At 39.5% G+C, this 26019-nt stretch overlaps 1 protein-coding gene across 4 annotated transcripts; it reads right to left on the minus strand.

Annotated features, from left to right (window-relative positions):
- Positions 1-4385: 4385 nt before the first annotated feature.
- LOC148020772 (MLO-like protein 9) lies at positions 4386-25613 on the minus strand. Of its 4 annotated transcripts, none has more exons than XM_087698584.1 (15): positions 25173-25610; positions 24474-24531; positions 24139-24326; positions 22526-22642; positions 22381-22441; positions 9391-9476; positions 9078-9152; positions 8649-8731; positions 7851-7900; positions 7721-7761; positions 7346-7519; positions 7223-7258; positions 6986-7053; positions 6798-6858; positions 4389-5591 (listed from the first exon to the last, which is right to left on the minus strand). In XM_087698584.1, exons 1-15 carry the CDS (start codon positions 25305-25307, stop codon positions 5232-5234), a joined length of 1593 nt encoding a protein of 530 aa, XP_087554710.1. In that variant the 5' UTR covers positions 25308-25610; the 3' UTR covers positions 4389-5231. The 4 variants fall into 4 exon arrangements, with proteins under 4 accessions (XP_087554711.1, XP_087554710.1, XP_087554714.1 ...); XM_087698588.1 differs by lacking the exon at positions 25173-25610 and adding an exon at positions 24855-25154 and having other exon boundaries at positions 24139-24247; positions 24373-24531; XM_087698587.1 differs by lacking the exon at positions 25173-25610 and adding an exon at positions 24855-25153 and having other exon boundaries at positions 4390-5591.
- Positions 25614-26019: the final 406 nt, after the last annotated feature.

Here is a 26019-nt window from a genome sequence, read left to right on the forward strand (position 1 = left end):
ATAGATGGAAACAAAGGACTCTAATAGTAGCAAGAGGATATTGGGGTGTTGCATGCATCGGGATGGGAGTCATGCACAAAGAGATAACTCGACGAGAGAGGTAGCAACCTAAGGCTAGTAGTGAACAAACTTTGAAGCCATGGAAAATGTGATTGTTGAGGACATACAAATGGTTGTGGAGTGGAATACTATGTGAGTATTTCCATATTGGTTTAGTCATCTTATAGCTTTTTCTTGTCTCTACCATTGATATCCTCATACTCATCATGCTCTAAAATATTTTATATTGCAAAGTCGACAACTTCTTGGAAGAGATTGATCGTGCATTGACTCATGCAAGTGAGCCATGTATAATTATGGCAAAGCTTGTGTGGACAAAATTTTCCACTAGTCTTGGTGTGGAGATGATGGAGTCTACAGTTTGCCGTGCATGGAACCATTTCTCGGCTTCACTGTCAATGCTTGTTGCTGCCTTTGAAAATATTTATGTTGCTAATGAGGGACGATTTGTCACATGTAGTCTCATAGACCACTTCATCATAGTTGTGAAGCATACAAGGAAGGCAAGGACCAAAGTTCGCTCATTACAAAACCCTGACCTTGATGCTAGAGTGTGGCTACATATATGAAAATAAGGAAGAGGTATGAAATACATTCTTCTAAGTTGCGTTTGATATGTATTGTGTTCAATAATGTTCCCACATGAGCTAAATCAATTTCTCAATGTTTAGGTGAGGACCTTGATGGTTGTTATCTTCTCAAGAAAGGGATATTCCTAGCTCGTTCATGAGGAGGGATAGAGGAGAGGAAGTAAGACCTACTCTCTCCAACATAAAGTGTAGCATGCTACGGGAGCAAAACAAAAGTTTACCATATGAGCACTTCCAAGTGAGCAAAAAGTATCTACAAGGAGGGTTAGAGTGCTCAACCCACTTTTATAGGTAATGTTATATTAAAAAGTGTAAATAAAAAAGTGTCTAGTATTTTATCAATGGAGCTTGACAAAACCTAATGGGATTGTCTATGCAAGTTGATGCTATCTACATTTATTTTGAGGAGAAAGATATAGTGAGATCAACTTGTTTGCTAGATTAATGAAGCTAGATTGTCAAAGTAAAGAGATGTGCAGATATTACATAGGCATTGAAAGTGATGATCATATTGCTTTTCATGCCTTGCATGATATATGGAGTTTCAAAGTTATTGTGAGCAGTATTCATGTGGCATGTGCTAAGTTGGTAACCTTATATTTGATGGTATTTTTCAAATTGTGTCATTGCAATATTTATGGTTTCTCTATGGTTTGGGTCTATGACAATTATGTGCAAAAGAAGATTGAGCTAATTTTTGTATGAATGAATATATTGTGCAAAGTTTGTGAAGAAGGATATTAAATCACTATAGTTATAATCATGTAAACAAGAAGAATATCATGTTTTAAGGAAAGCCCTTACGATGAATATAGCATAATATATAAAGAAGAATATAATCATTGTAAATGGCATCCATGGTATGTTTTGCAAGGGTTCATATATACTTTTTTAGAAAGGAAATATATGGTGTACCATTACAAGGTTTCCATTTACAAGTACTTATAATCCCTTCATATTTACTAGCTTTGGATGGTTCGTAGTGAATTGGGTGTCCAACATGGGTATCATTGACTTGCAAATATTAAATTAAAATGATGTCAATTCTTCACTTTTTTATGCTATTCCTCAAAATCTTGCCTAAGCAAGCTTGCCTAAGAAACACACTCAATGGTCACATAATTTCTTGTTCTTCTATGTTGTATATGAACGTGCCTAAACTTTTGTGTTGAATAGATCTCTACATAGCATTGAAAAGTGAATAATCCTCTTCAATGAACATTACAAATTTAGTGCTTGCACTTCTCTTGGTAATATGAATATGTGTGATTTGAAGAAACGCAGAATGATGGTGTGTCGGTGAATCTTGCTTACTTGGTGGCATTCAAGGGGATGTGATACATTTTACCTTTCTAATAGACCTTCAAATGTCTAGATTGTCCATAATCTAACAAAATTCACAATGCATGCATGTGGGTGGCTTGCTAATTTATCTTTTTCTGTATGAATTGCTACTTTTATTTATGTTTTGATTTTTTATATTTGTCAATCCCACTTTAGATCAAGGGAAATGTAGAGACTTCATAGATAAACTATGATAATGGTATATAATGATTGGTTTTTCATTTTCAGTGTCAAGATTGTTGATGTGAAGAAAGAAGGCACATCACATGAGCAATAGAAGAAAGAATGAGAGAGGCAAGAAAATGTTGCCACCATCAAGCATACAAAACTTTGGGCCCACCAATGCCTTATTCGACATCATGGGACCTTATTAAGGTGAGCGAGAAATGTGTTGGTGTTCCTGTCACCCTAAAATGGCTGTGTGAGGAAATGCAAACTCAAACAACATCCCTTTATGGCATTGCTCAACAAATACTTACTATGCGCCTTAACCTTCATACTGTCATTAACTAGTTGTTGCTAGAATTGAAAGGTACAATAAATGCCACATGCACGACAAGAGGGTATGTGGATGTGATGGTCAAGGAAATGTACACTATCATCAAGGTTTTCAAAAAGGAGACAAATAAAGTGGCCTCTAGGAAGGAATGTCATGTGTAGTTTCTTTGCCTTTCAAAGTAATTTGTTTAAGATGTTTGTGGCTAGGTTCAATGCTTTATTGAGATATATGAATTAGCATCTCTTTTCTACTCATGCTGCAAAGTAGACTTCTTTGCACCTATGTTTTTAATGTTTTTTTGTCCTACTGAATCTTTGGGATTCTTAATTTGGAAATTTTAATGGGATGCCCACTAATTTTGCAAGTCATAGTACTTGGGTTTTCTTTAATATAAGTGCATATTTTTTAGTTTTTTTGTTTTGATATTGTTCACATTTATGTGTACGATCATTGAACACATCACATACATCCTACTACAAGAGTCTCATTTTGACTACTATACTAAGCTTGGACTTTCATGTTTCCTAGGCAACCTAACCATTGATTTTGACTATTGTACTAACCTTGATCTTTAGTGTTTCCTAGCCAATGAACTCATTGATGTTTTGATGGATAAAGTATACATTAACTTTTGATGTTCTAGTCTAACAATGTTTGTTGTTTGATGTCTCTTCAAAATGTTATGGGACTTTGTTCTTTATCATGTTTCAAATGTCTACTCCACATATGGAAGTGTTTCATGTGTCTTTTTAGATAGAAGAAATTTTGTATAGACTAATGCCTCCTGCATTAAACATCTCAACTATTCATATGAGAGATGTACCACTTGTCCAATGCATATTGTGGTACAAACACCATTGGTTTCTAATAAAATATATTTTTGAAAAAGAAAGCTTTTCTAAGAAAATTTTGGTGCATTGTGCATTTGCAATAGTACTTTTCCTCTATTTTTTTAAAGCATGATTTGCATTGTATTGCTTTTGTTCTACCATTCATCCTTTAGCAATTCCAATTCAATTATGTTATCTCACTTATAATTCATTCTGAATCTTGAAATGCATATTGTTGTCTTTGAATTATTTGAGCCTTTCAAAGTAAGTCTTAACAAGTCTTGAGTTTGTCTAATTTTGCATGTTGTATATATCTTTTTTTTTGTTCTATTATGTATATCTCCTTACGTTTCCTTTAGCAATGTTCCTTTTGTACACTATGAATAGTTGACATTGAGAGGCTTTTCCTAGGGTAATACTTAATACATAGTTTAGTAAAAGTAGGCATGGAAAAACAATTTGTATTGCTCACATAAAAATCATGCACAAGTACTACAATAATGCAAAGAGAGAGAGAGAGAGAATCTTCACACACATTCAAACACTCACAAGTGAATGATTTGTTGTATGTAGAAAGGCATGTAGCGTTATCAATTACACTATACAAGTGCACATGATTAATTACATGCCTATGTGTGAATAATCTCAACAAATAGCCTCTTCACTTTGGTGGAATTTTACACATCAAGGGTTGGAGTGCATTGTTCATTGCACATGAGTGCATTATTTGTCCTTTTGTGAGGGAAGGGGAACTTGGAGCTCTCATTTATGAAATTTGTAATCCTCTAAGAATATTGCAAACAATCAAGCATAGTAACAAGCAAGAGATTGCCAAAAGGTGACCCCAAAGTGACAACATAGTTGGTTAGGTATGTTGTGTATGTACATGCACAATAGTGATTCAAGGCCCAATGGGGTGCCTTTCAACATGCAAAGCTACTATCCACAAGAGAGAAAGATGGGCTCGACTCATAACAAACTCTACTATAAGGCAATTAATAGTTTTACTTTTTAATGGATGTACAAAAGGCCCTATGTAACCTAGGAGAGAAGATTGAATTGGCCATGCAACCAAGGGACGTGCCTAGAGTTCAAAAGTACTCATCAAAGGCTTTCAAGGATTCTTTCCAACCTTTTAGAATAGAATGGCAAAGATTGTTGCATCAATAGGTTTTCACATTACTATCTTTTCCATGCATCCTTGTAATAACAATTGTGTAGGTGAAGAGATAGAAAAAGAATAGGGTGGTTAAGTAGCCTAGATGAGCAGGATACCTTTGATGAGAATGTTCTGGATCAAAAATCCAATCAACTGTGCTCTTTATACAAGTTCTTTACATAAGTCATAGTGAAACTTTGTTAGGTCCCAAAGAACCCTCAGAGCATGTCATATGCTATCAACAACATTCCATTCCATAGCAGATTTCAGCAAACCAAAACTGTCCTGTCTGCTACAGCCTGTACTTTAAGTCATCTAAGCCATTCAATAGCTGCCCCCAAGTTAACAAAACTTTGTCAGGGGCTTACTCTCACAAAGATAGTTGTTGCCAATGTTGATGATCAAGGCCAGAGGTGTGTTAGTCAAGGACAAAAGGGAACCCATGATTGCAATGAAAGGCAGAGTGAGAGAGAGAGACAGAGAGACAGTTGAGAAATACTGACCCAAAATTGTTGGATATTTTGTGCAGGCATAAGTCGCACCACCTTGAATTCAAGAAGTGCCACATCGCGATAGATCGGCCAAAAAACTGGCAATGGAACACAAACCATTATGGGATGTTTGTCCTCTAGATATGGCTAGCTCTATATCACTTGCTCTTTAATAGCTTTGTTAGACCTAGGAGTATGATGTATCAGAGGGAAGAGGGAGGAGAAAGCTGGTCTATGAATCCACATGGAAATTTGTGTTTACAATTTGCCTTTACAGTCATTATTTGGAGGAGTAAGTGTATGATAACTAATCCCTTGAACACCTCTTGCAACTCTCTCGACATAGCTCATCTTGCGGTGCAAACAAATGCCTCCTTCGTCTTTCGCTGACCCTGTTGCTCCTGTTACATCACCATCCTCCAGATCTGCCTGTGCCTCTGTACCAATGCCAGCACTTCTGTCTACATTTGCCTCTGCATTCCCATCCCCAGATTGCATTTCTTGAAATAAGTCAGCATTGCCCCTGGCCAGAGTACTCTCATCATCCTCATCATGAAATCTCAGGTCTGCTAATTCAGTCTTCTGCTCCAATTTTGTCATTCTTATTTGTGAGCCCATCTGCACATAACCATTATCGGGTTTTAAAAACCAATGAATAAGCAATCAATGAATGAAAACAAAGCATCATAACATGTTGGATTTTCAGCGGAGAACTGTTTTCATGTGCTGGAGTGTTAATTGATTAAGGTTGATTTTGATTCAATGTACGAGTCTTGAGGCATGATAATGAGCACAAGTAAATCCAGTGGGGCTGAAGCACTCAGATCTCTGCATGGCGTCCCAATCTCTCCATCAGCCTGATGGAGATATCAATCATATAAGATAGGTCCCATCCCAACCATTCAAATTTTGTATAATTAGCCTCATGTCATTGCTCAACTGTAGGTGCATGGCATCCTAATCTCTCAGTCAGCATACGGAGCATTACAGAGCACACCCTCTTGGCATGACAAAAAGTCTCTCCCTCCACCATCTCTCAAGCAGAGATCATCTATGATGGGGTCTGCCCCAACCATCTAAATTTTTTCTGTCATTAGTGTTATGTTACTGCTTTTGGTTGATGAGTTCCCCTTGCTGGCAACTTACCAAATCTGCTGCATTTTATGCTCGTTTTGGCACAGCTGAGTTAACTTCCTTTTGACCGGTAGATTAAATTTTGCATTTTTGAAGTTTTCAGAGCAGTGAATGGATGATTGGTTTGTTGTGGTGTAGTCCCTATGTCTCAATCTGGTGAGGTCAAGTCCAGCCCTTCTATCCGAGGGTTTATCACAAAATCTGGCACCAAAATTTGCATCTCAAGGAGCTCTAAAGATGCACCAGTAAATGTCCCATGTCACTCTAGGGCAGCTGGCAAAGCCCACAGATCCTTGTCAGGTATAACATTTGTTTACAAAAGCCAAGGCATTCAAATGAAGGCATCACAATAGTTGGTATCGGCAACCATAAGTTCAAGATAGCTAACTCAGTCTTCCAACACAAGATAATTCCAGTCCTCACAAATTTTGTAATAGATATCGTGTGTGACAGGTAATGATTGACATCTTGACAGCAGGAACCACCAGGAGGGTGTACTAGGAGTGCAGGGAAGAGCGGAAAAACATATGCGATATAACAATGGCTATCATATAGTTGACTTTATGTAAAGAGTATGATTTATGCTCAAATTAATGAACTGTAGGGTTCGTTTGACCCTCTTCTATACTGTCCCATTGCTCATAACTGTTATGTATTGCATACAAAAACTGTTCTATCAGTGGGTTGAACCTGTGACACGAGAGCATAAAGAGGCAGCATGACGAAACCACATATGACCTGAGCAAGAACCCTGAAACCAACAGAGGAAGTTTGTCAATATGCTTGAGATTATTGAGTTTACTTACTGCAAATTTTGTTCCTTATGCTTTAGAAACAGTGGAAAATCAGCAGAACCCTTGGAAAGAACCGAATCTCACCCCAAAATCAGGCGTCCAATAAGTAGATAACGATGCTGGTACAGACAATTACCACTCGGAAATGTAAACTGAAGTGAAGAAACAATGATTGTACATGAGCATTGAGAAGATTCAGGGCCTTGCAGAAATCTGGAAGTTATGTAGGACAATTAATTTGTATATACTTCCTCAGTTTCGGAGAGATTCAAGAAAAAATCAAACAAGCACACTCAGAACGTGACAACATGGAATTCTTACCATGCTCCAAAAATGGAGAGACAGCTCAAATGCATCCTGCCATGGCAATCACCGTTCAGGGATGATACATGACTCAATTACAGCAGAAACACTTTTTAAAATTTCTGTAAATATCGTTAAAACCTGAAATAAGATAAAATGGATGATGTAAAGGATCAATTTTGGACTTCTGAACCAGAAAAATTCATCAGCTGGGTTTACATCCGGCAAGCCTTTTATGACAGCATGTTTCTCATAAATCTGGACAGCCATCTCAGGGATGATGCGCCGTAATTTAGTTCCAACAGCAAGAACTAGCTGGTTTCCAATAGTGAAATATGTCAGGAAACTTCTTGATATTTTTCCATGTAACAACCCATCTAACTCTTACATAGCTATAAAGGTCATAGGGAAAAATGCAAGTATCTGTCAAAGAGAGACCTCATATATTTACATCTGAAAATATATAAGACGTTACTTGGGACAATTTAAATTTATAAGATAAGTCAGAGTGAGTACCACTAAAGGTATGAAAGAAGCCCAGTAGTATATCCCCAAACCTGAAATAATTTCAAGTTAAAACATTGAAAATAATGTTGAATTAAACTCAACCATGTGAAGGAGCCATTAGCAATATACAGTATCATACCGTCTATGTTCACAAGAATCAAGAAGATTGTATATCCCCACAGAATAGGACTGTGAAATCACACAATGTACATTTCAGAATTATGACAATTGATTACTTCTGATCTCCTTTATAAGCACTGACTACTTTGATCTTGGGGGTCATAGAGAAATGAAAGTTGTGAACAATGCTATTAGATCTTCATCACTCTCATTAATGCTTTGTTAATCTTATTTCATTGCAAAGCGGTGCCTGCATTTCCACTGCAGGCTAGCCAAACAGGCTGATCTTAGATTTGAACCTCAAATATCTCCTCCATCAGTCTTATTGGTATGTCTTAGGAGGCGCGAGTTTTGTTTTTGGTAATTTATCCTACTGCTGGACTGATATCCTCTAACTCCAGGAATAGGTGGCCTTCATGGAGCACAAATTAATTAAAACAGGCCGAAATATTTAAAACTTGCAAAACAAAATTGAATGTCTCACTTTGCAAGCATTGGTTGAAAGTGTTGTCTGTTAAAGAGTGAAAAGTTTTAGCCTACGTAGGCTACCCAAAGTTACAAGCTTATTAGCTCAACCAGCCACCCCCTCCCCCAGCAGTGAAAAGACCTTTCTAGAAAGAAGATACAGAAGACATACAAACATTTTGATATTTGACAACACTCTTGATAGTATGAGCAAAAAGACCACCTGACCTACGTGATAGAGCCCAAAGACCATCTAACAAAAATCAGTCTTTTTGGTGCTTGTGCAATGAAACCAACTCACAAGAACTTTTATTCCTTTCATTTCTCTACAGAAAAGATTGAGTGCACAAACCTAATGCCCACAACATATTTGAAGTCATCCTCGAGAGTCTCTAGAATATAGCGATGGAAATTGAATGCACGTAGCATGTGCTTCTGCAACCATTAAGTATCAGCAGCTTAAGAATTTGGAAATTGACGAGAAACCAGTGAACTTTCAGAAACAAGATATGAAGTATACGCAGAACATTTTAACGGATCAGCTTGTAGTATACGTAGAACATTGTAACAGGCCAGTATGCAGTATGTTCATGCACAAATTTAAATACTTGAGAGCCACATTGCCATTTCAACTTTCTAATTACAGGAGGCCCCTTTCTACTCTTTCATTTTATAGAGAATTTTATCCAACATACATGCATGCAATGTTCACTTTTATAGAGAAACTTTTATAATTCATACACGCATGCATTGCATAAAGTAAGCAGTCCAAGCAGGGCACCTTAATAAAACCATGCCGAAGAGTACAGTAATCTGTTTCAGATACTGAATGGAAAAATTGCTGGAAAAAAGCAGCCTACATCACAAGCTTCTTGTCAGTCAACAAAAATCAATTTTGTACTCTGACAAGCATTTTAGTATGATAACACTGGGCACTGATAAAAATCAATAAATGATTGTGTAACCATTGCATGTACCTCTCACTAATTGTATTGCAGCTCTCAACGAGCTACTTTTCTTGACTTGTGAAAAAATATGAGTACTGAAACTTGAGCAATAAAAGCAATGAGTAACAGAGATTGTGGTGCACTTACCACATAAGCCAAGAAAGAATTTGAACTCCATACTCCTGCTGCATGCCTCCGAACAAATGTGACATCCCTTGTAAGTCTCATTGGACCTTATTTCAAATATCACCACATGAATCGATAAGCACAGTCACTGTTATTTCTTTTCCTTGTGAAAGTCTTGTTTCAAACAAAAAATGCTATATATCATGCAGTACTTATGTGCCCACACACATGCATACACACTCTTTTTGCATCAAATCCCGTTACTCTGATGAAGACCCACCATATAGGACAAAGGTAAAAGTATAAAAACCCCTGGTTACTTCAAAAGACAAGTGGTTAGATTTTTCAGAAAATATAGAGGTCAACCCTGAAATGTGACTTTAAAATTTGCCAAAAGCTGAGTCCAAAACTGCACCCAAGAGAAGATTTGAGCATAAGCATAGGTAGAAAACCTGACAGCCAAAAAGAGTTGCCAAACCAACTGGATCAAATGTGGAGCCTAAGAGATCAGGATACATGATAAATGAGCACCTGCATATGCTGACAATGCCAAAAGCTGTGAGACATAGCCCCAGTTGCTACATGAAATCAATGACAGGTAGCAAGTGCACTCGTTTAGCAATCATAGAACCTGAAGGAAGAAATGCCAAGCATATATCTCCATAACTAGAGTCTCTCTTCAAGTGGCAACTTAAATGTCTGTTTTGAAACTCCTTTTTTCCATTTACAAAGGGACTCTGATCAATGCCGAAGTGAAGGCAAGCCGCAGCAAAGACAAAGCACAAGTTTCCCGTCATGCCATCCAATGTGCCAATCCTACACTCTATGCTGACTGTAAGGAGAGGCATTTGACTGAAATCATATATGAATTAATCTCCATTGGGCAAAATAGTAATAACCCAAAGTAAGCACTTTCTGAGCCTATGGGAAATCCATAATGCTACAGTGATAGACAGAAGATTCTATCTCCACTGCTGTCCACATTATCAAAGGTTTAAAGAAATATATGTAATCCATGTAATCTGAAATGCAATGGCGATGTGGATAGTTTCTAGTTATTCCATTTGACATATAACTCAACCTATGATTTGCTTAGTAGTGGCATTCCAACTGACACCGAATGCCGACACACTACATTCAAATCTAGCACTTCACTTGGCCAATTTGGCACAAAGCTGAGGCCTAGTTGGTGGATAATGGATTTGCTATATAACTCTACGCAAAGTGATAGGAAAATCTAAAGCCGCCATATGTTTCTCAACATGGGTTCATCTTGTACAAAATCAAATGGGTGTCTGCATAGGGATATTGAGGAGTAATAACGTTAGTAAGTTAGTCTCCCACAAGAGCGTAGAAACCAGACCATGATAAGCGTGGCACACTCCATGATGTTTGCATTAGAGATTCCTTGTAAGGGCCTCTGGCCAAAAGGTGTTAATACTTCAGTGTACCTTCCAAATAGGTTCCTAATAGCAACGATTCCTCACAGGTCACCTTTGAAGGAATTCAACAATACTCTACCGTCTGTTCCCCACCTTCACGTCTTTGGGAGTCATGCATATACGCATACTCTTGGTGACAAGATGGGTAAGCTCATGCTTAGAGCAAAGCTCTTGATTTTAATTTTTCACAAGCTAGTCTTTCAAAGCCAAGGCATATGAATTATACCATCCCCAAATGAACCCCATCCTAGTTCGAAAAGATGTTTTCTTTGTTGAGAGGGACATCATACAACCCCCTACACTTCTAATATTGTGTACAGCCCTCTCCATCTATCTTTTTGAGTCTACACTTCTAATATTGTGTCGTCTCAATTTAAGTCCTAACCAACCTGTAGAGTTCATAGCTCCCTCCTAGAAACCCGTTACCTAAATGGGACCAGCAAACCATGTGGGATCCAAGAATCCTTCCAAGAAATTCCAACACAAAGGGGCCGAGAACATCCAGTAGGCTTCGCTTAATCATCTTTACGATAGATTACATAGTGCATTCTGAGATTACAAGGTCTAAAGCACCTCGTGTGGCAATCGGCCATGGAGGAGCTAGAGAGCATTGATCAAAATAAAACTGGGACCTTGGTGGAGCATCCAAACCACAAGGTCATTGGGACAAAACAAATCTTTCACACTAAAATCAAAGTTGATGAAGCTTTGGATAAATATAAGGCCTGCCTTGTGGAGCATGGATTTCAAATAAAAACATGGCATAGACTATGAAGAAGCAGTGGAATGACTACACAATTGACATCTTTTCAATTGCTTCTTGCATTGGCCTCTCACCATAAATGGTTGATCTATTAGATGGACGTCAAAGGTGCCTTTCTAAATAATATTTGGATGAGGTGGTCTATGTGGAGCAGCTACCCGAATTCACTTTTTCATAAGATCTTTTCGTACAAAAATTTTCTTATCGGTTGTGTTGAGCTAAGAAATGCATTACAAACTTAAAACATACAATTAGTTCTCTAAAGCAACCCCGAAACAGTATATTTATTATTATCAAACTTTACATTAAAATTACCAAACCTTCCTAGAGAATGTCTATATTCCATATACCAATGCCCTAATTTTGGGAGGATCCACATCTACAAATAAAAGGCTGCCCACCACTAAACCCTATCCTTGTTTTGCAGATTCTCCACCAGTTGGTGCCTAGTCTCCACTGTTGTCTACACCTCTTGTGGCTAATACCTCAATTCATGGTGCAGCCAACCCTCCTCCAGCCTGAGGCGCCCCCTAGCAACTGTTGTCATCAGCACTATGATGCTCCGGAGCTGTCATCTTATCTGCAAACAGTTGCTAGATTAGCAGGCAGTCAGCTGCATTTACCAGCTGTTTGCTACCATCCAATACCTTCTGCTTGCTAAGAGCAGTCACCTTTGCAGCCAGTCCTGCATTTCCAGCCTGATCTGCGTTTTTTGCTGTTGCCCTGGTGTTTTCCACTCTGTGCAGGCTGCCTGATCTGGACAAATACATCACCCTGATCTCGATTTGCAGCAGATGATCACATACGAAGGCTGCTTGCTATGTTTCAGGTCCGTTCAAAGTACAACACACTCTCTGCCTCATCTCTCTACCTTGTTCCTTTTAGGGACACAAGAGTTTGAGGATTTGTATTCACTTCTGTATAGTATGTTATTTGCATTCAGCATTGTATTTATTAAGTATTCGTTCTTCAGTGTTCATTGACTTTGAGTTACTCTTCACCTCTATGTTCTTCCATTATCACTTGTGTTTTTTCATATAATTTTGTTTCTTTGGTGCTTGAGTGTTTCTTTACATGGTAGCAAAGCTAGGTACTCTCTAAAGAAACCTAAGCCTTGATCTAAAAGCTTGACATCACAAACAAAGAACTTTCAAGGGAGGATGGCCTCAAACTCATCCTCACTGCTTCAACCTCCTAAACAACCTTTGCCAAGAATCAAGCAAGTGGGTCTCTCAACTTGCTCCGTGAGATTCCAATGAAGGAGGAGAAATATCTAACTACCATGGTGCTTACAGATCACATGAGATTTCACGAGCCAAATATGATTTGATTTTTATGCATTGAGCCCAACAATGACTAGAAGGTAACATTGATTATTTACCCTTAGATTTAGTGCACATGTCTAATGTTTTTGCAAGAAGGACAAAACCTCCACATGGGACTAGCCATCCTATTGGAGAAATAGACAGGAGTACAAACCTTCATACACTCCTCCTTCCACTCCCATGTTAGATACATGAGCTTTTACTTCTATTTCTGCTTCTTATGTTCCTACTTCCATGCAAGACATAGGTAATATTTAAGATGAAGGAAATCTAATCTACTCACACAAGTCTAAGTTTTGAAGAGGACAGATACTTGTATGTAAACACAAGAAGAGCTGCATATAAGAAAAAATTAGGTAAACCCTTGAAACTGGCTTTTCTCCTCCAAAAGGGTGGTAATGACCTACTTAACCAACAATTACAGCAAGCATAAAATTCATATAAACTGAAAATGCAAATGTTACCACTTAATCTTGGACATTGGACAGCCTGTTGGCCCCAAAATTCTAAACTGAATTTCCAGCATTATCCAAGCCATTAAATTTTGAAAATTATTTTAATAATTATTTCTATGCCCAAGAAAAATAATCTAACCAACCAAAATTAAATTGGCTATGCCAATTTATCACCCAAGTGATCCTAAGCAATCATTAGCCCGAAACAAGAAATGAGCAATTAATTAATGCCAATTTTCTAGTGTCACCATTGACACTAATGGCTAATTAAATATTCTAAGCCAAGTTCTAACACTTGGTATCACATAGCATCTATCAAGCGTAGCTTATTATAACTTTTGCTTTTGACACCAATTGATATCTCAGGGTCATGGGTCCCACACTGTGAAATAATTGACGTGCACTTCACACATACAAATCACATTTGCACACATTTGCATATTTGATTAACTTTATAATTATATGGTAAGCAAAGCAATAAAGTGTCATGTCCTTGTGACAACCCTCCTTCAAGTTTTCTTTCTCGTAGCTTGTTTGAAGTTGGTACATCATCATCTACTTTTCAATTTCAAAAAAGTCATTGATCTCCATTCACATCTATCCCCTCCACACCACAGTTTCCAATCCCACCCTTCTTCCATTGCATCCACAACTATGTTTACACCTTCATTCACATCATCATTTAACATTCCACCTATCCATCCACACACCACATTGGGGGATCTTCAAATATGGACAAATCCTTTCCCTTTAGGTCCTCTACTTTTGCACAACCAGATTGTGGAGGTGCATCAGTGGTGGAGATTTATTTTCCAAGCCAAGCCTTTATGGAAATCTATACCCAAGGTTATCTCACCCATGCTTCTCAACCCCCACCCTACTCTCCCATCTCCCAAGTGGCTACGCAATTGGACAACCTGTCACTCGCTACCAAGCAGGCCCACCTACACCTTTTCAACATTTGGACCATCCCTAAGTCAATTACCTCTTTTGGGATACACACCTAGAGTCACCATGCCAAGCACTTTGATGCCACATGTATCAACTAGTCACCCACGTTTCTATCCCATGCCACCCACCTGTCCACCACCTCACATACCCATCCATCCATCTACATCAGCCAAGCACACACTTACAAATAAGACTCATTTTAATAAGTCTAACTTTACCATTTGGTCTAATTTGATGTAGCATGTCTTGGATTACTCAAGGCTTATGGAAAGTTGTTCAAGGGCAAGAATCATATCCTAAACCTTGTTGGTTCTCATATGAGGTAGTTTGCTTTTGGGATCAGATGTAATATTCCCACCCGTGAATATTGACTTCCCGCACATGACGTAAACCTTGTGCAAAGGTTATCTCTCGTATTGAAATTATTGGTGGTGTAATGTGTGACCCGCACGCGAGAAATGGGGTCCTCCGCATTGGTAAATCAAACCCGAAAGTTCGAAACCGCAAGTCTCACATAAACACCCTCTTGGGAGGGTCAATTTGAATATTCAAGGCAATTTTTATTTTTATTTTTATCCCTTTTTCCCCAGCCGATGCACGACTGGAGAAAAGGGAGTGCGGGGGGATGGGACATAGGAAAGTCGTGGCCTGCATGGGAGGGGGGGAAACCATGCAAGGGGCCACGTGGTGGAGGCCTTCTCCCCCCCCCCATGCCTATAAAAACATCCGCTACGTGCTGAGAGGGGGAGACACGTCGCCGTGCTGAGAGGGGGATGCTAGTCGTGCAGAAGGGAAGGCTGCGTGTTGGAGAATCGAAGGAGGAGGAGGCTGCCGTGACCACCGACTGCTGCGCCACCAGAAACGCCGCCAAGGCTGCCGTGACCACCGACTGATGCGCCACCAGAAACGCCGCCAAGGACTGCCGTGACCACCGACTGCTGTGCCACCAGAAACGCCGCCAAGGCTGCCGCCATACTTCCCTACCATCATCCTAATCACCTCCTCCTTCCTTCGACATTCCCTCCTTCCATCATTGGTCACCCTCTCTTCCACGTGGTTTCCAGAAAGTCAAAAGCCTATTAGAAGCTTCTTTAAGAAGATTCTAAAGGGATAAGGTCCATAGGCCTTGTTCCTATGTGCCTTCCCCGATTTAAAACCGCCGATTTAAAATCGGGTGCATTAAGCTCCTATTCTTACGCGAGGAGAAGGTATCGACCTCCTAGCCGTGTAGTGGTTGATCAGATGTAATATTCCCACCCGTGAATATTGACTTCCCGCACATGACGTAAACCTTGTGCAAAGGTTATCTCTCGTATTGAAATTATTGGTGGTGTAATGTGTGACCCGCACGCGAGAAATGGGGTCCTCCGCATTGGTAAATCAAACCCGAAAGTTCGAAACCGCAATTGGACAACCTGTCACTCGCTACCAAGCAGGCCCACCTACACCTTTTCAACATTTGGACCATCCCTAAGTCAATTACCTCTTTTGGGATACACACCTAGAGTCACCATGCCAAGCACTTTGATGCCACATGTATCAACTAGTCACCCACGTTTCTATCCCATGCCACCCACCTGTCCACCACCTCACATACCCATCCATCCATCTACATCAGCCAAGCACACACTTACAAATAAGACTCATTTTAATAAGTCTAACTTTACCATTTGGTCTAATTTGATGTAGCATGTCTTGGATTACTCAAGGCTTATGGAAAGTTGTTCAAGGGCAAGAATCATATCCTAAACCTTGTTGGTTCTCATATGAGGTAGTTTGCTTTTGGGAGAGCAAACATATGCTATAGCTATAGCTAAGTTGATGCAAGGTCTTATGCCTGAATTTCACTCCCAACTTCATCAATTTGACCTTACATCTAAGCATTGGGCACATCTGATCAACCACTACACGGCTTGTAATCATACACGATGTATCAACCTTGACCATGGACTTCAAGAATTCAAAATCACTTAGAAGGCTGATTTGACTATCAAATTGGCTAAGCATCAATGATTGCTTGTTGAAATTGCCACCATAGGCTTACCCAAGTCAGCTATTGATCAAGTCATATTGTTTATGAACGAACTGCCACAAAAATATTTGAACTTTTTCCAACAAGGAATCTCACAACCTCAGTTATCCACCTTCTATGAATTTGAATATCAACTCTAGTGTTTTGCAAGGTTGTTCTTGAATTTCATAAGAAACATCAATTTTACATTCACAGGGGACCTTGACCTTCCAAAAGGTAAAGCAAGGTGGTGAAAAGAACAATACCAAGATTGAGTCTGATAGTGAGAAGCAAAGTAACTCTCCTCTGGGATTAAAGCCTGGTTAGCTGAAACCAACCTTCCTTCTAAGAGAGGGTGGTAATGACCTAATTAATCAACAATTGCATCAAGCATGAAATTCACATAAACTGAAAATACTAATGTTACCATTTAATCTTGGACAATGGACAACCTATTGGCCCCAAAATTAGCACCCCTTTGCGATTATTTTTAATCTTAAACTGCAATCTAGATGGAATACAATGAGATTCCCTAAATCTCTTTCGTTCTCCAATTGCCTCTTCTTGTCATAAATGACCAACAAGCCTTAAAACCAATTTGCCCCTTGGTTTGCTTTTACTACTTATTTGTATTTTCAATTTGTCACTAACCCCCATAGGACCTACTAGTTTGATTAGAGCAAAGACTTGGATCGTTCAGCACTCCTTATCTTTGTTGTCCTCCCTTGATGGGGCTTCATACTCTAGGCGCAATTCTCACCTTCCTTGAAGCGACCTTGGAGGCCATCCATTTCACAAGTTTTTAGCTAGATATGGACCTCACTTCTCTTCTTTGGGTCCTTTATCCAATCAACATCAATATCTTGGGGTAAGGAGATGCTTTCTTCTCCTTCCACCATCCAATGGTAAGAGGGGGTGATATTCTTCTCTTGTTTCTTACAAGGTCTTGGTCCTACATACCTTTGTATATTCATCCATTTGCATCTTGAAATTACTAATCTAATAGGGTGCTTGGGCAAGTGAACGATTCCCCTAAGAGGGAACTATCCAAGTGGCACCTTTGTATAGCATTTTGCTTAAGCATGGCATTTTGCATTGCCCCTTGTATTACCCCATACATAGGTATTTTATTCTTGTAAATATGCATCGTTGCATACGTATCAATTTTCCTTCATCAAAGAGTGGTCAACTTGGTTCCACCATATTCGCAATAGCTCACATGGTAGTCTCTATGGCAATATTTTTCCTCTTGAAGTATTTAGCACATACTTAAATAATTTCTTTATCATTGACACCCACAGGTTGGTTAGGATAGATTTCTATTTTTGTGATGTTAAATCTGACAATCCCTTATTCTTCCCATGGGCACAAATACTTAAAGAGCAAAAACAAACAAACCAAAAAAAAGTTGAAAGCGGTTTCATCACGTTTGTAAATCCTTACTAGCCACTAGACAACCAATGAGCACCCTTTATTCAATGCCTTGGTCTCTCTAGGAAGACCCTTTGGGCTCTCAAGGTAAGATAACCATTGCCTCTATAGTCTTGGTAGAGGCCACTAGGCAACCAACATATACCCTTTCTATAATTCCCTAATGGGAGGTGTCAAGACATGTAACAATGCAAAGGGACGGTAGGGTTTGCGAGGAGAAACACAAAATGTGTACAACAAACGTTGAGAGAGGAGAAACTCAAGAACACAAAAACACGATAATGCTACATTGAATCATGCTATAAGAAGATGATTGCACTATCGTGTCTGACTCAAACAACAACACCTGTGGAAATTTGCACTACGAAGGGAGTAAAATGCAATCCTCCATGCAGCAAGCTATCAAAGTAAGCACTAGAAGGTGAAGCACAACTCTCAAGGGAGGACACTGCAATCCTCAAATGCCATTGAAAATAAGGAAGGTAATCACTAACTGTCGAGGAAGTGAAGTGCAATCCTCGAACGCTAGAAAGATGGCCTTGGCACCAAACGTAAATCCTGAAGTGTGTCGGAGCTATCAAACACAAGGAGAGTAGCCAAAATGCTAACAACAGGGGAGAGATGATGACGCCTGATGAGGAGACGATGTCTAATGATGACAAATGCAAAGTGGATGATGATGCCAACTAGTGCAGACTAACGTCTGGATGCAGAAATCTGATACCAAGCTAGAGAAGATGTCACCAAGTTGTGAGAAGCCCTCCAAACTACCAAATGCAGATGCCAAGGTGACGCCAGATGTGGAAGAGGTGACACCTCTACTGGTGGAGATGCTTTTGGGATGCAAAACACAAATGAAAAGCTATAGCTAGATGTGGGGGAGATGACACCGAGGAGATGGTAAAGGAAGGCCACAAACTACGATGTCCTCTGATAGGCTCAACAAGTGGGACACCTCAGGGTGTTATGGGTTGAACTATGCTTCGCAATCTCCTGGGTACCAATTTTGAGCCTAAGGGGGGGTGCTGAGTTAAAAACCAACATTCTAGACTTAAAAATTTCCATTAACTCTTTAAAACAACCCCAAAACAATAAATTACCAAACTTCACATTAAACTACTAAACTTTTCCAAAGAATGTCCGTATCTCATAAGTCAAAATCCTAATTTTGGGAGGATCCACATCCATAAATAGAAGGCTGCCCACCACTCAAACATATTCCTATTTTGCAAATTCTCCACCAACTAGCACCCAATCTTCATTGATATCTACACCCCTCCTTGGTGGATATCTCAATTCATGGTGCAACCAATCCTCAACCTTCAAGCACCCCCCTTGTAGCTATTGCCATCAACTGTCAAAACCCTACATTTAGTGTTGTTAGCTGCCACCTTGATCAGCTCAACCATCTTCTTCACGTGAGCAATCACCAAACTAGCAATCAAACAACTCTGTTTACTTCTTTGTGCTGCCACCCAACACTTGCTTGCTCAAGAGCAATCATCTCTACAGCCAGCCCTGCATTTGCAGCTTGACTTGTGTTTTCTACTACAACCTTGTCATTTTCCAGCCTATGCAAAGACCGCCCTATTACCGTTGCCTCTAATTAGCCTAATTCAAGCAAGTTCAACAGCCCAAACTGCATTTGCAACTGCTGATCATATACAAAGGCTATCTACTAAGTTTCAAGATCCATTGAGTACAACACACTCTCCAGATCATCTCTCTATCTTGGTCCTTTCATTCAAGGCTTTGTATTCACTCTTGCATGGTGTGTTTATTGCATTGAGCATTGGATTTATTTATTCTTCATTCTTCAATGTTCATTGTCCCTAAGTTACTCTTCACCTCTATATTCTTCCATTATCACTTTGTATTCTATTGTAAACTTTTATTTACCTTTGGTGCTCAAGTATTCCTTTACATGCTGAAGCAAGCATTGTACTCTTGGTTTCATAGGACGGATATTGTCTTTTGCAATCACGACTTCCATTCTAACCCATATGACCCAAATCTTTATCTTAGGACTACTCCAAAGGGGTTTAACTACATGCTATTATATGTCGATTTCTTGATCACGAGATCTAATGCTACTACTATTGCACATCTCAAGACATAGCTCCATTCTACTTTTGAGATGACCGATCTTGGTCTCTTATCCTATTTTCTAGGTGTGGGAGGTTGTACAACATGAGAGGGTTATCTTTGTATCCCAACAAAACTATATCCTTCTGTTAGTGGATCAACATTATTCACACAAGACATAGTCAGTTATCAAACCTCTAGAATCTACTGTGAAGCTCATGAAAGATTCTCATGCACAATTCTACAACAAGCATACCTACTGATCGATAGTGAGGAAGCCGTTATGGCTCATTAATACTAGGCCACACATTGCATGCTCAATCTCCATTCTCAACCAATATTTTAATATGCATCACTATACCTTTTGTTTACATGTCTCACTTGAGCTATACACCATATGCCTACAATTTGTGCCATCATCTATCAAATATGCACATGTGATATGCACGTGGTGTGCAAGTCAATGAGGTCACAATGACAAGCCAAGGACCTTAAGTTTGCAATGAGTGTCAAAGGCAAAATTTGTAATAAGCTATATTGGTCGAGTACTAGCGGTTGTATGGTGCCAATTTTGGCCTAGGGCATTTAATTGATCGATAAATGTCGATGGTACCATTAAGAACTAGGCATTAATTAATTAAATACTCCCAATTCAAGGACCAATAAATGCATAGGACAACTTGGGAGTCAAAATGGCTTGGCCAATTTAATTGTGGATGGGCACTTTTATTCTAGTCAAGGACAAAGGATTAAATTAATTTTCAGAGTTATTAATTCTGAAATTAATTTAAATGGTTAAAGAGTCTACTTGAAGAAAATCGGAGCAATCACAATGTACTTCCAATTGCAATGGTAATTAAAGAGATACCACGAGGGGCACCAATTTTTGGGGCCAATCAAGAGTCTACTATCCAAGATTAATCAATAACATTTATACTTTAATTTATGTCAATTTATTGATTGATGTATTAAGTGTATAATCAAGTCATTCACCACCCTTTCGAAGAAGGAAGGCTAGTTTCACAATGTATCATGGTAGTGTGCAACATGTACCTCATCATTCCCATCACCATACACCTCATCAGTACCTCTTCCATACTTCATCACCCATGTCTTGCCTTGCATGGCCTTTGTTTACGGAGGATGTAACTTTTCCCCTCTTAATGTCATTACTAGCCATCAACAAAAAGAAAAATCGACTATTTATAAGAACTTTTTCCTTGTCTCTATAGTCTTGGTAGGTTCTTGGGCAACCAAGGAGCACCATTGGAGTGTTGAACTAGTTGCTTTGGAGTGGGACCTTTCAAGTAATGAAAAGAGAGTGAAGACATAACTTTCACTCCGTCTCTAGCACAATCCGTTTGGGCTTGAGAGGGGGACTTGAGCCACTAATTTTAGGATTTTCATTAACCCATTATAAAGTCTCCTTAAACCAATCCCAACACATTAATGCTAGCTTATTATTATTTTCAAGTGGTTTAGTTTTGACAATAGGTTAAGTGCACCCCAAATCAGCAAGCTATCTTTTTGCCACTTAGTCATCACTACTTTATCAATCAGCTAATGTCGTCATACACTGAGCTAGATTTGTATTTTCAGCAATCTGGGCTGACTACGCTGCTTCCACCTTCACTCAAACATCATCGCACACTGCTACTACACTTTGGGATCCATTCACAATACAAAATACTCTCAGAGCAGTCATCGATGTCTCTGACTACTCTTTCAGCTTATCTCATCCTTGGCCCTTGGAGACACAAAGATTAGAGGTCCATTGCACCATATTCAGCATACAATTTGATTCATTCATTCATTCATCACAGAGTTATCTTCGTCTTGAGTTCTACAATTTGTTGCGTTTGTCGTACACTTTCAGTTCTCTATCTCGCTGCTCACAACTCATCTATACGTCTCACAATCTTTTAGCCTCATTGCAAGCTTACCTACTTGAATTGCTAATGTCTAGAACTCTCTCATTATTGGAGAAGAGGATGATTGCACAAAGAGCTAAGATCTAGTTTTAATGCAAGAGAGCTGACCCAAATACCAACTATCAACTATTGTTTCAATCTAGAGATGACTCTATAAATTGATAAAGTTGGGAATTGAGTCTTCGGTTCAAATTAGTCTAAAATCTAGAAATGGCTAGAATAGAAAGAGGGAATGGCTGCATTGTTCCACTAAAATCGCTAGAACTAATACAGCATTTCCTACATTACATCTAAGATGTGTTGGACAATCTACTCACAACTTACTGAATTATCTGGAAAAGCTAACTCGGACTACTTTGCTACTGAGCTGAGATCTGATCTATAAAGTGGTGCCGACTTGAGAAATTGCGATGTCAAAATTTCAACAATGTTTAGCCCTATGAAACTGAATTTATGAAGGAAGTGTCTTGTTTACCATCTCTTAGAATGACTTCATCTTTCAACTTTAGTGGTGCTTTCATCATACCTACTATCTCATGCTGATTGGAAGCAACTCCATGTGCAACTTAGCATGTAAAAGCTATTATTCAAATGACAAAAGATGTGATTCATCTCACCATGGGAGCTCAAAGCCTCAGCTTCATTGGCACGTTCTTCCCAAGCCTTCCATTGGTGTACCTTCAATATTGACTCAAATGTTGAGAATACAGATAAAAAGGCATGTTTTTAAAAGTGCAAGTTTAATGAGATGAAGGTACTTACTTTGTACATCCCCAGTGCCATAATCATCACACTGTAGACAACATGGACAACCACCAAAGTAAACAGTAAAATGTGCAACTGATGGATACCCTCTAAAAGGATGAAAGGGACTTTACCCTGCAATTTAAAGTCCAAACCTTGGATGTTTGAGGCATTTAGGAACAAACAAAAAGGCCATGCAACACTCTCAAAGTGCTAAAATAAAAGAATGGCATCTAGTCTCAAATTTGGGAACAATTTCAAAGCAAAAACTATAAGAACCAATTGCAGAATAGTTTGTTCCATACCATATGGTTCATTTACCATACTTTTTCAACATGCAAGGGAAAAATGTACAATATGCATATCAAATGTGACCTTGAGAAAAAAAGCCATTCATGTGGAGTCCATTTCAAATGCTTAACAAACAATGAGGTGACAGGTTCACTATACTTTGTTTTGGGGAAGCATGGAATTTTGCCACTATGGAGTGCCTTGGACACGATACATTGAATAGGAATATAACAAATTCCTAGGTGGACTAGATGGCTTTCATATTCTAAGGATATGTGATGGTTTTGACATTCAAGAGTGGAATGTGATGATTTCCACATGCCTTTGAGAGAGATATAATGGCCTCCACATTTGCTAAGGAAGACATGACAATTTCAAAGCAAAAACTATGAGAACCAATTGCAGAATAGTTTGTTCCATACCATATGGTTCATCTACCATACTTTTTCGACATACAAGGGAAAATGCACAATATGCATATCAAATGTGACCTTGAGAATAAAAGCCTTTCATATAGAGTGCATTTCAAATGCTTAACAAATAATGAGGTGATAGGTCCACTATACTTTGTTTTGGGGAAGCATGGAGTTTTGCCACTATGGAGTGCCTTGGACACGATACATTGAATAGGAATATAACAAATTCCTAGGTGGATTAGATGGCTTTCATATTCTTAGGATATGTGATGGTTTTGACATTCAAGAGTGGAATGTGATGATTTCCACATGCCTTTGAGAGAGATATAATGGCCTCCACATTTGCTAAGGAAGACATGGACTAATTATCTTGAAGAGGCTAGGGATCTATGTTCAGTAAATGGACCTAAGGCATGCTCTCTATTCAATTATTGAGACTGACTAGACAGAGCTCCCATCAATGTAGCATATGGAATCATAAACTTGAAATTTTGTGTCATGGAAGAGATTATTATGCTGTGAACAAGAAGCAATTAAGATATTGTAAGGGCGCTTTGCATCTAGTTATATGCATTAACGTGAGATGCTTCACTTTTTGCTATGGTTGCTGTCTGAGATCCGAACTTGTCTTATTTGTCCAGGAATAGGTTTTCTAGTGTCTGCCAGGCAATCATGAATGAGCAGAAAGACCTGCATTTGTGACTAAAACCATAAAACACTTTACAGCACCATAAACAGGAGACATTGAGAAGCACACAACCCAGTGCAAATAGACACAAAATCAAAATGTATTGGCATGTGCACAACCAGTGCAATATGTACGAAAATTCGGCACATCAGAAGCAGCACATTATTGAGAAACACAGAACCCAGTGCAATGTGCACCTATCTTTCATTCTCCTTTGCAACGTGTAATACATTTACCTCAGCGCAAGCTGAAGAGCTGGTTGTGCCTTCTTCATGAATAGTCGATCCAATCTGGTGCTCCACGTTGTGATTGGACTTGCTGCATTGAAGCATTACTTCTGACCAGCTGGCAGGGATACAGATTTTAGTGACACTTCTTTGCCCAACAGTGAGGGCTAAGGAAATAAACCCCATAAGCATAAGCTCTGCATATAATGGAAGAAAGACAGCTGTGATCAGGGCTAAGCATACGTGCTGGACGCGCAAGCCAGCCAAATGCAAATGATTCACTCCGGTTCTAAGTCCTGCTCTAGCACCAAGGCCACATGATCAAACACAATGCTAAAGTGCACCTTCTTTGATCTTCTCGAGCGCTTCCGAAAGGGCTGCTTGCTTATGTTTGGTGAGGACCTGCAAAAAAGAAAAAAGCACAGGGAATTTACAAAGAAATAAAACAGTCACCATAGCCCACAGCATACTCCACTGAAGAGAAAATTGAAGAGGAAGAAATTCTTCACAACCCAACTCAAATGACTAAGGAAGCAGATAGCCATACCCCACGTGACAGAACCCACATCAATCACACCGCATGAAAGTGGGTTATGAGTAAAGCACTTTGTAAAGTGTAAGCCCAAGAATGAGAATAATTCAATAACACTATAATTTGCATATCTATACTCTCTTATTGTGAATTACAACAACATCATGAGCTTCTGCGAGGGAGAGATACATACGTAGCTAGGTGGCGGTTCTGGGTAGCCTGCCCCCGAACCTCACCTTTCTAGGTGTGCAGTGCCTCCTGAGCAGAACAGGGGGCTGGCAGCCACCCATTCCTGACCACACCTAGCTAGGTATAGGGTGCCTCCCGAGCAAAAGCTCATGCTAGCCCCTTGCCCCCAACCGCATCCAGCCAGGTACAAGGTACCTCCCGCGCAAAACCTCATGATGTTGAACACAATAGGGAAAAGCAAGGGAAGACAGCCCCTTTTCGCACAGGTGGAAGTTTGTGAAATGAAGAAGAGATTAGAAGAAGAGGAGCACAAGACGGTTACATGTCCAATGAAGAAGATTCCACGCTCTACAATAAGAGAGCAAAGGATGAAGACGGTGCAGACAGAGGCGATGACCCATGAGGGGGTGTGAAGCAGGTCTTGTTTGTAGGGATCTGCGGATTCTGGGGAAGACATGCTGGGCTACTTCCTGCTGCTTGTATGCCAGGCTCTTCTGGGGCAGAGGATAGCAGGGAGGTGACACTGCGTGTGTGTGTGTGTAATGGATCAGCATGTAACAGACTCATGAAAAGGCACGCACAGAGATTTGGGGGAAACTTCCTCGAGGGCCATTAAATTAGGAAATGTGCTCTTCCTGTTCTGCAGGTGCGGCTCTCTTCGGGAACTGCCCAAAAGGCGATGCGGAATCCTGATGATGATGGTGATCAGCGCCGCAGCAGCGCCATGTACTATACAGTCAATCGAATTCACTCTTAGGGTGGCCATTTTCTTGCATGCAAAAAAAGGAAAAAACAAAGCACCCAAAAACTAATATTTCCATGCAAAAAAGAAAGAAAAAGAGCTCCCCCAAAAATAAATAGACTGAATATGGCTTTAAAATGCGTAAATAATTTGATAGTACTATCGATGAAATATTTACAATGTACCTTTTAGGTGTGGTGCACGAGTCTAAAACATTAACTGGTGAGGAAAAGCAAAATCAGACTTTGGCCCTGAAGACTTGGCCTTTCTTTCTAATTACTCTCTCAAAGCTTGGTCTTACCCTTCCTCTCTCGGAGCCCTTTTCTGGGTCAACTAATATATCTTACTCAGTAAAGCTATGTGAGGACTAGACTAGTGACTTGTGAGGACCCAACCATCTAACATTTGGTTGATGTTGTAAGTATGT

This window comes from Lygodium microphyllum, chromosome 18 (genome assembly GCF_053477565.2).
Source record: "Lygodium microphyllum isolate KBCC chromosome 18, Lygodium_microphyllum_v1.1.10, whole genome shotgun sequence".
Taxonomy (NCBI): domain Eukaryota; kingdom Viridiplantae; phylum Streptophyta; class Polypodiopsida; order Schizaeales; family Lygodiaceae; genus Lygodium; species Lygodium microphyllum.

Excerpts from the sequence above, each read along its gene's own strand:
- LOC148020772 (XM_087698584.1), bottom strand. The coding sequence starts at position 25,307 with ATGTCTTCCCCAGAATCCGCAGATCCCTACAAACAAGACCTGCTTCAC. Across the intron at positions 24,532-25,172 it reads GAATCTTCTTCATTGGACAT|GTCCTCACCAAACATAAGCA; the intron begins GTAACCGTCTTG and ends TCTTTTTTGCAG. Across the intron at positions 6,859-6,985 it reads ATTGGACGCCTGATTTTGGG|GGTTCTTGCTCAGGTCATAT; the intron begins GTGAGATTCGGT and ends TGTTGGTTTCAG.